Source organism: Vanessa atalanta, chromosome 29 (genome assembly GCF_905147765.1).
Source record: "Vanessa atalanta chromosome 29, ilVanAtal1.2, whole genome shotgun sequence".
Classification (NCBI taxonomy): Eukaryota; Metazoa; Arthropoda; class Insecta; order Lepidoptera; family Nymphalidae; genus Vanessa; species Vanessa atalanta.
In genome coordinates, this window is record NC_061899.1 from 1,220,257 (window position 1) to 1,233,197 (window position 12,941).

At 36.9% G+C, this 12,941-nt stretch overlaps 1 protein-coding gene across 1 annotated transcript; it reads right to left on the reverse strand.

Moving 5' to 3' along the window:
• Positions 1–7,174: 7,174 nt before the first annotated feature.
• Positions 7,175–8,569, reverse strand: LOC125074945. Its single transcript, XM_047686429.1, has one exon. The coding sequence runs from the start codon at positions 8,567–8,569 to the stop codon at positions 7,175–7,177; it is 1,395 nt and encodes a 464-aa protein (XP_047542385.1).
• Between the last annotated feature and the right edge of the window lie 4,372 nt (positions 8,570–12,941).

Sequence of the window (12,941 nt, forward strand, 5' to 3'; positions counted from 1 at the left end):
TATTTCGTGATCGATCAGTGAGTGGTATTTCGCTTTTGTATATATAGATTGGACGGCTATCCAAAACGATCGAAAAGATTTCAATAATATGAACGATGGTTTTACGTATTTTGAAAGAAAATGCTAACCCTATCAATTTTGGAAAACTATGGAATAACAGATTCGCTTTTCAGAGAATTTGTTAGAAATCTACTTTTTACAAAACTACAGTGACTTCGGAAACATGAACTCAGAACTTCTATACCTGTACTATGAGCTCGGCACTATACCAACAATATTACATTACAACATTAACAGCCTGCAAATTTCCCACTGCTGGGTTAAGGCCTTCGCTCCCTATGAGGAGAAGATTTGGAGCTTATTCCACCACGCTGTTCCAATGCGGTGGATACACATACGGCAGAATTTCGTTGAAATTAGACACATGCAGGTATCCTCATGTTTTCCTTCACCGCTGAGCACGAGATGAATTATAAACACAAATTAAGCACATGAAAATTCAGTGGTGCTTGCCTGGGCTTAAAATCGCAATCATCGGTTACGATGGACGAGTTCTAACCACTGGGCCATCTCGGCTCTCACTAGCCCAACGAGAAATTAAATCAAAAATTCGACTAGAATAATTTTCAATTTGGACATTACTGGGTTAAGGATTGAATATATGCATACTTTATCAAGATGGTGACATTTATATATCGTATAATTTTGTATCCAGCGATCAGGGGGGCAATCGTGTGGAAAGCGTGTTCCACTCCAGTGCTCTGGATATACTTAGAACGTGATACCGTTATGAAAATCTTATAAGCAGAATATTAAATGTTTATTAAAATGTCTTATGACAACCATTTTGTTTCTCTTGATTTAATCATGATTAACAAAATGGCGCTGGTGTGAGACGCTCGTCGGATAAAACATCGAAATAATTTATAATTTCCGAAAGTAAAACCGGGCAAGTGCGAGGCAGATTGCTGCACGAAAGGTTCCGTATCATAATCTATAAAAATTGTTACATGGGAGCCGCTTAAATGTTTATTTTATTCTGTTTTTTAATATTTAATGTTATAGCGGCAACTGAAATATATCATCTATGAAAATTTCAATAGTCTAAAAATCATGGTTCATGAGATACAGCCTGGTGACAGACGGACAGACAGACGGACGGACAGCAGAGTCATCAGTTATCAGTTAAGTACTTTAAGTACATTGTGCGTTTAATATAGATCGATATGGCCCTCTACAGCATGTAATTTAAACGAATATTTTCGAAGATATTACAGATTTAAAACGCAGTAACATTCAGGGTTTGTATTGTCTAATGTCTGAAAAACTGTGAACGTTGTAAGACATTCTGTAGTACATTTAGTATTATTGCACCCGTGCGAAGCCGGGGTGGGTCGCTAGTTATGCAATAATAGACTCAATGAAATAAATGAACAAGAGAATAACTGAATGACAATGACAAACTTAGTTGAATTCAATCCAAGCCGCTTTAATTAATGTTTTACATTAAAATAACGATTTCTTGACAAAAGTAAATTAAGTGTAGACGATCTACAGCTGGGATTTTGTCTTTTTATAAGATTAGAGATTATTCTGAAAAAAAAACACGCACTCACACGAATACATAGTAACACTCACTCACGCGCACACATACTAACACGCACGCACACGCATTCTTACTAACACGCACGCACACGCATCATACTAACACTTGTTCACACGCACACATACTAACACTTATTCACGTGCACACATGGTAACACGCACCCACACGCATAAATACTAACACTCACTCAAGCGCACACATACTAACAAGCAAGCATACGTTCATATATTCATGAATAATTTAACAAGCAATTATTAATTATTTATTTCTTACTTAATCTGGCACGGCCATCCTTTCTTTGGTCGTCCCCTACCTCTTTATCCATCCACGTCCATGCTCAAGACCTTCGTCACAACATGGGTCTCATTCCTCCGAATAACATGCCCATACTATGACAGGCGGTTTCCACATAGCTTCTCGAAATGCCCCATATATATGTATATATATATTATAATCGACCATTCACTATAACATTTCAAATAAATGTTGACGGACACTGATTAACTAAGTTTTAGTTAATATTTGCAACTGACAGTTCAAACTCAAACCCAAATTCCTTTATTCAATATAGAAGCATTACACTTACTTATCGGTTGTGAAATTAAACAATACCACGCGTTCGGAAAAGAAAGTATCCCGACCTAAGAAGAACCGGCGATAGATCAGCGGGTCTTTTTTTTGTTAATTTTATTATTCACGTATATTCAAGTTAAAATTGGTTACCACCGTGACAGCCCAAGATGGATGCCCCTTTCGTTTACTACGTCTGAAGGGTGACGTCACTTCCTTGAACACGTCAGTCAGTTTTCGTTCTACAATAATATATATTTGTTCTTATATATTATTAAGTTTGTTAAGTCAAACTGAGTATCTTTATTCGATATAGAAGCGTTACTTTCATTGTCTAATGGTTAGGAAATAAACACCTCGCACCTGAGAAGAACCGGTTCAAGAAATTCAGCAACATTTTTAATCTTAAATATGATAATTATAGGTTTCAGAAAGAAGTTCTTAAAATTTATTTGAAAAGGGTTCGTTTCATTGACAAGGTACGCTATCATCTAAAGAATCATTAGTTTCATAATAACTGAATACGAATACGAATAAAGGAGCCGTGATGGGCCCAGTGGTTAGAACGCGTGCATCTTAATCGATGATCGGGGTCAAACCCAGGCAGGCACCACTGAATTTTCGTGTACTTAATTTGTGTTTATAATTCTTCTCGTGCTCGGCGGTGAAGGAAAACATCGTAAGGAAACCTAATAGTGTCTAATTTCAACGAAATTCTGCCCCATGTGTATTCACCAACCCGCATTGGAGCAGCGTGGTATATACTCCAAACCTTCTCCTCAAAGGGAGAGGAGGCCTTAGCCCAGCAGTGGGAAATTTACAGGCTGCTTAAATTAACCTTTAAAATAACCTTAGGAGCATAAACGTTCCTTAATGATTCCCTTCCATATTCAAGTTGAATATCTTTGGACGTTATTTGGGATGCTGGTGTAAAAACGTATACGTTGATCCAAAAATGAGTTACTAATCCTTTTCAATCGAGTGAGCAGTTTAAAGTCTTTGTTTGTTTCTGTTAAAGTTATAGGTCAACATTTCTCTATTAAATTATTTATGTCATTGCATTCATAAATAACAGTATGAAATCATTATATATTATATCTTATACATTAAAAGCGTAAGCCGATTTTTGTCCCAGAGATTATGGGACGATAGCTGCACATAAAAATCGGATATCGTCTCATTTTGAAGAGCTCCAGCCGTAGATGTGCAGAAAATTAAAGGGAATTCTTGATGGCATCTTACTAAATTGTTAAGAATTAACAAAGAGTTTCTTTTGAATAAAGTTACCGGCCGGTTTGAGAGAGGAGAGCGGACGTATAAGAAAAATATGAAAAACCTAAACAAAGTTAAAGTAAATTGTTCTCGACAAACTCCAATTTTAACTGAATTAATGTGTACTATTTGTTATAGAAATTTCCTTTGAAGGAGGTCTCATTATTTTGGCGCTAGGTGTAGACTTGAAGACTTACAATGACATAAAATCAAAATAAAACATGTCATTGGTTTCGAAATTCCTAGAAAATCTTTTGCATATAACGCAAAGTTTCGCGGGGGACCCACTAGTATATTTTTTATGATATTATAATACCGGTTCAGGCAAAGTATTCTACAGTTTGGCGGTGCGAATGGTAAAAGACATAACATGCAGCTAATCTATATCTATATACTAATATTATAAATGTGAAACTCTGTCTGTCTGTCTGTATTTCACTGCCAAACCAATGAACCAAATTGGAAGAAATTTGGTATGAAGCACTTGAAGCCCAGGGAAGGACATAGGCTACTTTTTTTGCCTACACATGACAACCAACTCCCTAAAACGCGAGCAAAGCCGCGGTCGACAACTAGTAAAACAACGAATTGATTCTACCTGTAACCCGCACTAGACGCATACAATTTCACTTAGAGTATTCCTCTTAACGTGCACTCAAGTCGCCTTGAGATTTTCATAACACTAAACGAGAACATTCGAGAATGATTAAATTATATTTCGCTCCGGGCGACTTGTTCATTGACAAAGGCCGTTCTTACGTAACTTGCTTCTTGTTTTATATAATTAAAAACATAGTTTAAACTAGCTTCTGCCCACGGCTTTTCACGCTTGTCGGGGTAGATAGGTTTTTGGTATGTCATTTTAGGAACTCCTGACTTGTGAGCAAAATATCATTATGATTGGTCGAGTAGTTAAAGTAAAAGCCTAACACTTGGTGGTAGGGCTTTGTCCTAAGTCTAAGCCTGTCCGAGTAGGCACCATCCACTCAGCATACTAATATTATATTCTACCGCCAAACAGCAAAAGGTAAGGTTTCATCGATTCATATCGATTGTAAAAAGTACATTGGTAAAGAAGGCATATTATTCGATACAAGATTATATTGATGATAAAAAAGCGTGGAGTTAATGCTTGTTGACTTCCAGGCAGGAGACATAACATACATATATAATTGTATTTAACTAACATGACTGTATTTTTAGATGTTGAAAAAGAGTAACTACTGAATTTCTTGCCGGTTCTTCACGGTAGAATCTACATTCCGAACCGGTAGTAGCTTTACTTGAAATAGTTTGTTAAATGACGATTCAAAAGTGCTTGTAAAATCCTACTTGAATAAAGTATGTTTTGATTTTGATTTTGTTTTTTTGGTATACTCAGTTTTATTGTGTTCGAGGTTTAACCTCCTTAAACAAAAATCATCATTCATCAAGAATTCATTGTAACTAATGACGTCAAAAATCACGTCACGTCAAAATTGCTTACAATAATAAATACAATAAGGTTAGTAGGTTAGAAATTATACGTAACATAGAAATAAACTCACTTATTGTGCTCATTTATATTAATAATAATAATAAATAATAATAATAATAAGTAACTTTATTCACCAAGAAGAAACAAAGACAAAATTAAGGTACAAAACCATAAAAAAAAAAGTTAACAATATTTGATGATTTGGTGAAAAGGTCCAAGAACGACGTCGGACTTTCAAGTTCAGGAAGTTACTGCTCACTCATCTCATATTCTACCGTTAAACAGCAAAGAGTTTTTTTTAATAAGGAGACTATCCCATTCAGAGCGGCATACATGGTTACACTAGCGCGAATATTAATTAAATGATGTATTGTCAAGTACCAGTTCAATTTGCGTCTGCATCTTGAATTCAGCTGTGATTTAAAAAGTGCATTCGTTGGAAGTTATATCGAGATTCTGTTTATTAGAAAGAAAAGAAAGAAAATCTGTTAACATCAGCACACATTGTAAGCAAATTACACTGCGAAAAAATAAAATGAATCTAATTTATTTGGTTGGAAGTGAGTTGAAACTCACCGCCGAAAACGACAGTGAATTTTCAGAATATATGCGACATTGAATATTATAATTATATAATTTATAAGCTACACGTATCAAAATGGCGTATCACTTTAAGTTGGCTGTCAACATTCCACGAGTGAGATACAAAGTGAAATAAATAAATAATATAAATAATAAATTATTATTCAAGATTTAAAAAAAAAGCTGGTTCTTCTCGGTAGAATTTACTTTTCGAACCGATTGCTTTAAATTTCAACCAATCCCATCAAAAACATAAATGTAAAAATGAGAGCCAAGTCCAATATTATGATATATACCTGGGTTGTTGTCTTCAACGACAAAAGAAGTGAGATCTAAATGGGTGCCAAGTTAAATAGTCCTTTCTGAAATTTATTTATAACTACATAAAATATCATTTCTTCTTATAACTTGGGATAATATATTGTAGCCTAAGGTCTGTCTTGGCTAGTTCTTAATAGTAATATTAGTAATATTAATAATATTACTAATATTATATAATAGTATTCATGACGACTGAAAATTGCTTGAATAAAGAATACTTTGATTTTGATTATTGTGCTTTTTTTAGTTTATGGCATAGGTAGACGAGACGATCGGACGAGTAAATGGCTCACCTGATGGTAAGTGGTCAAAATATTGACCATACCTTACTTATCAATTGCGACACCAGCCTTGGGAGCTCAGATATTATGTACCTTGTCCTGTAGTTAAACTGGCTCACTCACCATTTAAACCAGACCACAACGATATGATATTGTATTGCTTGGTGGTAGAAAATACGATGTGTGGATATAACCTACCCAACTTAATAAGGAATACGAGTATCCCAGTTTAAATAACTCACTTCACATAAAACGCAATCAAGAAAACGTCTAAACAAACTATTATCCAAATAAATCTTTGTATACGTTTAACATTGTACGCACGTAAAACCGCCTCGTGAGAAAGCCAACAGGCGATAATTGAAAAAGTTTCTAAAGACCAATCCATTGGAGATTGGCCTAAGTTACAAGTTAATTGTGTGCGTAATCGTATATGTGTGTGCAAGGGTATGAGATTAGTTTCCCTTGGAATATTCTTATGTTTTGATATATATCATGTATTAAATTAATCATTCAATAAAAATAGTATTCCTAAAGGTGGGGCTTATGAGATTGGCCATAAATAGGGAGGGGGGGTGTTTCAACTGCCCTTAATATGATAATGTTTCTGATTAATGTTTTAAAAGTTACCGATACAGGTAGATTATATCTTACTGATTGTAATTAAAATATTAACAAACAATTTTGACGACCTCCGTGATCGAGTAGTTTGTACACCGGTTTTCATGGGTACGCCACTCCGAGGTCCCGGATGCGATTGCCGGCCGAGTCGATGTAGAAATGTTCATTAGTTTTCTATGTTGTCTTAGGTCTGGGTGTATGTGGTACCGTCGTTACATCTGATTTCCACAACACAAGTGCTTTAGCTACTTACATTGGGACCAGAGTAATGTATGTGATGTTGTCCAATATTTATTAATTTATTATTATTAGCATTATTTTTATTTATTTTTACTCATGTATAATAACATTTTTAAATATAAAATACAAATTTATAAAATATATTTAAAAATATAGAATACAGAGGCCAACCAGTGGCGGGAACAGGGTCCAAGCCACCGGTGGTCAGGGCTCCAGAGAGAGGAACTTCCTCACAATACGTGCCGTGCCGAGGAGTACTGCCTTCTGCATCAAGCCCTTGACCCAGCTGCCTAACGAGAGCCTCTTAAGGTGTTGGTCGAGGCTCTTGGCCATTAGGCCATTCGCTGAAACGACTATTGGCACAATAACTGCTGTATCCACATCCCACATGTCGACAACCTCGTGAGCTAAGTCGAGATATTTTATTTGCTTATCTTTCTCAGCCTTCACGAGATTCTCGTCATGAGGGATGGTGACGTCAACAATTATCGTGCGGCGCTCTGACCGATCTATCACCACTATATCAGGCTTGATTTCGACAACAGCCCTGTCAGTGATTATAGATCGGTCCCAGTACAGTGTGATACGACCATTCTCGAGAACTGGGTCGGGCACATACCTGTAGTATGGTACCTCTGATACCACAAGATCGTATCGAAGTGCAAGTTGTTGATGGATAATCTTGGCCACTTGATTATGCCTGTGCAAATACTCTCCGTTAGCAAGACGAGAACAACCGGAAATAATATGTCTAAGGGATTCGCCCGGAGTGTGACACGCCCGACATATGTCCACCGTGCCATCCCTCACAATATACTTCCGGTAATTGTTCGTCATGATAACTTCGTCCATAATTGCACAGACAAAACCTTCGGTTTCACCGAATAGGTTACCGAACCGTAGCCAAGAAACGGACGCCATAAAGTCCACATCGGGTCCATGAAGGGCCCGATAGAAGCGTCCATGTAACTCCTTGCTCTTCCATACCCCCTTGCGATTCTCAGTACTTAGTACTACGGGTGTGCGCCAGTTCTCTTTGCCTAAGGAGAGCGGAGTTAGCCCCTTGTCCATTGTAACTACATCTCGGTGCATATCCAAGTCAGTGTGGAGAAAATACTCCCTGAGTTTGTATACTTCACGGTTATGTAGGGTCTTGGCATTTAAAAAGCCTCGGCCACCACATCTCCGTGGGATATACAATCTCATCACCGAAGACCGAGGATGATGCATCCGATATGCAGTCAGCAGGACACGGACTCTCCTATCCAAGGCGTCTAGTTCTTTTTGAGTCCACTTGAGTATGCCGAAAGAGTACATCAAGACCGGCATGACCCAACCATTGAAAGCGCGAACCTTATTGCCACCCGACAAAAGACTTTTGAGCACTTTTTTCAGGCGACCAAAGAAACGCTCCTGCAGTGATTGTTTCATGTCGGTCACATTGATGCCTAACGCTTCCGACACACCCAAGTATTTGTATGATTCGTTTGCGGACAGTGATCTAAAGTTTATGGAATCTGAAAGTTGTAATCCGTCAGATTCCATAATCTCTCCTCGCTCTACATGCATAACCGCGCACTTGTCAACTCCAAATTCCATTCTAATAGAATTACTAAAAGTTTCTGTTACCTTTAGTAACTCCATTAATTGTGAACCTGAAGGTGCAAAGAGCTTTAAGTCATCCATGTAAAGTAGGTGGGATATTACTTTACCTCCTCTCCGCAAACGATAGCCTAACCTTGAACCCTCCAACAGAGTACTTAGAGGGTTCAAGGCTAAACAAAACCACAATGGACTCAAACTATCGCCCTGAAATATTCCCCGCTCAATCCTTATCGGTTCGTCATTACCATGAATCGTTCGACATCCTGGATAGCGAAGGACTGTCCGCCATTGCCCCATACATGATTTCAAGAAACTGCATAGAGTTGTATCTAATTTATACAACTCCAGCACCCTCAAGAGCCATGTATGCGGCACGGAATCATAGGCCTTCTTGTAATCTATCCAGCATGTCGACAGACTCTTTCGAAAACGACGGACCTGTTGGCTAATGATCATATCAATGAGGAGTAGCTCCTTAGTGCCTTGTGATCCACCCCTACATCCATTCTGAGAGACAGACAAAATACTATTATTCTGTATGTGACTATTAATCTTATCTCTCAGAATGGAGGTAAGAAGTTTATAGACCGTCGGTAAACAAGTAATCGGTCTATAGTTTTTAGGATCCGTTGCACTACCTGACTTATGGAGCAGGTGGGTGACTCCAGTGGTAAGAAACTGTGGTAGCGACCCAGACTCTAGAGCTGACTGGAACTGAGATGCCAAGCATTCATGCGAGCTGCGCAGCCATTTAAAAAAAAAAAAACCACTGTTTTTTCATGTGCTTAATTTGTGTTTATAATTCATCTCGTGCTCGGCGGTGAAGGCAAGTGTCGTGAGAAAACCTGCATGTGTCTAATTTCAATGAAATTCTGTCACATGTGAATCTGCCAACCCGCGTTGGAGCAGCGTGGTGGAATATGCGCATAACCTTCTCCTCATAGGGAGAGGAAGCCTTAGCCCAACAGTAGGAAATTTAAAGGCTGTTAATGTAATGTTTTTGCACTTTGACCTGAAAATAGTTCACAGCCTCAACGCAAGCTTAAGCGTAAGAGGCTTATCTTATTTTAGTATTAAATCAAAGCATAGCATCTTTTCGTTGCGTCACACAGCCTTTGTATATGTTTTAGGTTATGTTAAACATGAGCTTGCTATGTGCAAGCTCGTTATGCTAAAATTTAAGATTTTCAGGCTGAAAATTTATATTAGCATTATTATTATATTAGCATTCCAGCTTAACAATACAGAATAGTATATTATTTCTATAAATTAATCTCAACGGACACACACCTAAATGCACACCTTTACTAACACACTGGCACTTAAATTGGGATCAGAGTAGTGTATGTGATGTTGCCCAATATTTAAAAAAAAGATATATTTTTATATATATATATATATTTTAATTTTGAAGCATTAATTTTACTCTTAGTAAATATTGTAGTCGGAGCAAGTCTTCTTCAATAGTTTAACCGCAGGTTGCACGAGTGAAATGTCTAGAATAATTATTTAAATGACCAAAAAATGTGAGAATTAATTCAAAACAATGTACTGCCTAGAGCTCATGCCTAGAGCCGAGATGGCCCATTGGTAACCGATGAGTTTGGGCTCAAACCCAGGCAACCACTGAATTTTCATGTGCTTAATTTGTGTTTATAATTCATCTCGTGCTCGGCGGTGAAGGAAAACATCGTGAGGAAACCTGCATGTGTCTTATTTCGACGAAATTCTGTCACGATGTGTATTCCATCAACCAGCATTGGAGCAGCGACGTGGAATGAGATCCAAACCTTCTCCCCAAAGGGAGAGGAGGCCTTAGCCCAGCAGTGGGAAATTTACAGGCTGTTAATGTATGTAAAAAAAATGTTCTGTCTAGAATAGAATTTCGATACTTTTCGCTTATGAATTGTACTTATCGGTAACTGTCACGAAAAGTATGTTGATAACATTTTGCAATTAAAGTCTTCAGAAGATACAGTTTCTATATACGGTATAATACTAACCGCCAAACAAACAATGTCCCTACGTTTTAAATCTGTAATATCTTCGAAAATATTCATTAAAATATTATGCTGTGAAGGGCCACATTGTTCTACATTAAATGCAAAATTCATGGTACTTAATTGGATAAGGATTAATGCTGTATGAAAATAAGCCAATATTTCTCGTAAAAAGTAAATAATGTAAAAAACATTATTGTGGGTTATCCCTAAGAGATACCATAGCGGATTTTTTTGAAGACCTTTTTAAGGTATACAATACTGTAGTACATTATTTTGATCTATCTAGTATTCAGCCAGCGTTTGCAATGTAAGCACAAAAAGTGTTTTTTTACGACATCACTTAGAAACCTCTAAAATTATCATTGTTTCTCTAGTATATTGTGCACGTATTATACATATAAACCTTCCTCTTGAATCAATATATCTGTAAAAAAACCGCATCAAAATCTGTTGAGTGATTTTAAAGATCTAAGCATACACAGGGACAGACAGCGGTAAGCGACTTTGTTTTATACTATTTGATGAAGATGAAGGATGAAATAGCGTAAAGGGTTTTTTGAGGACGTGGGTGAAATAGAAATACTCTTTATATATATTAAATTACAATTGTCCGGGGGATGGAAATTATCAGCATAAAGGGTCCATTTATTGTATTGATTCGGAGATTGAAGGTCAGCGTTTAGACCCTTTGTTACAAGGGTTAGGATTATTTTCGATTGGTTTCACTTTTGATTATCGAGTTTATTTCTTGTATAGTTCTTGTCTGTGTTGAATTTGAATTTTTCTTATTGGATTGGAGTTATTTTACGCGACTTACAGTGAGTCTTTTGGTGGTAGGGTTTCGTTCATCACATGTCTGCCAAGCAGTAATACTTAGTAGGTTGGAAGGGGAGTGAGCTTTCAAGTGAGCCGAAATGGCCCAGTAGTTAGAAGGCGTACATCTTAATCGGTAATAGCGGATTCAAACCCAGATAAACCACTGTTTTTTCATGTGCTTTTGTGACGTATTATTTTTGAGCAGATATAACCCAGTGGTTAGAACGCCTGCATATTATCCGATGATTTCGGGTTCAAATCATTGAATTTTAATGTGCTTAATTTGTGTTTATAATTCATCTCGTGCTCGGCGGTGAAGGCAAGTGTCGTGAGAAAACCTGCATGTGTCTAATTTCAATGAAATTCTGTCACATGTGAATCTGCCAACCCGCTTTTGAGCAGCGTGGTGGAATATGCGCCTAACCTTCTCCTCAAAGGGAGAGAAGGTTTTAGCATAGCAGTGAGAAATTTACTTTACTATTGAGCTTCCAAGTTAAGTTTTGAGTATAAAGTGTATGTCCGTGTTCATCAATATCATCAGATTCGGTTCAGCCGCTTGACTATGAAAGCGTTAGTCTGTCTGGTTGTATTTATTGCATTTACAATATCAGACTACATAATTTTTTCGAGTTGATTCGTTTATTTTTAAATAGGATAAATATAACTGTATAAAATGACAATTATGTTTTTAAAGTTAATTTAAATGTAAAGATATCAGCGCTTTGAAATTTAGATTCTACATAGAAACAGCAGAAAAATCAGCACTTAATAATTTTCATCAAATTAAATAGATTATCGATGTTTAGTTATGATTAGTATAAAATAATATTTTTTTTAAATAAATATGATATATTAAAGATGGCCCAGTAGTTAAAACGCGTGCATCTTAACCGATGATTTCGGGTTCAAACCCAGGCAAGCACCACTGAATTTTATGTGCTTAATTTGTATGTATAATTCATCTATCACATGTGTATTCTACCAACCCGCATTAGAGCAGCGTGGTGGAATTTGCTCCCAACCTTCTCCTCAAAGGAAGAGGAGGCCTTAGCCCAACAGTAAGAAATTTAAAGGCTGTTAATGTAATGTAAAATGTAATGTTTTTGCACTTTGACCTGAAAATAGTTCACAGCCTCAACGCAAGCTTTAGGTAAGAGGCTTATCTTATTTTAGTATTAAATCAAAGCATAGCATCTTTTCGTTGCGTCACACAGCCTTTGTATATGTTTTAGGTTATGTTAAACATGAGCTTGCTATGTGCAAGCTCGTTATGCTAAAATTTAAGATTTTCAGGCTGAAAATTTAACTTTCACGAAAACATTTTCCGAAAAATTCTTAACGAGCTTACGTTTGCATTTTGTTTTATTTTAGAGAATTAAATTTTGTTGAACTTCTTAATTCTGATTTTGCCCTCGAAGATGCATTACGTTTTGAATATTTTTGTCGCCTCATTTCGGTGACTGTTTTTGGTACGAAGTTCTTTTACGCGGGTAACAGTACGGTGAATTGGCGGAAATCGTGACGTCAGTTGAAAGGTTTATACGTCC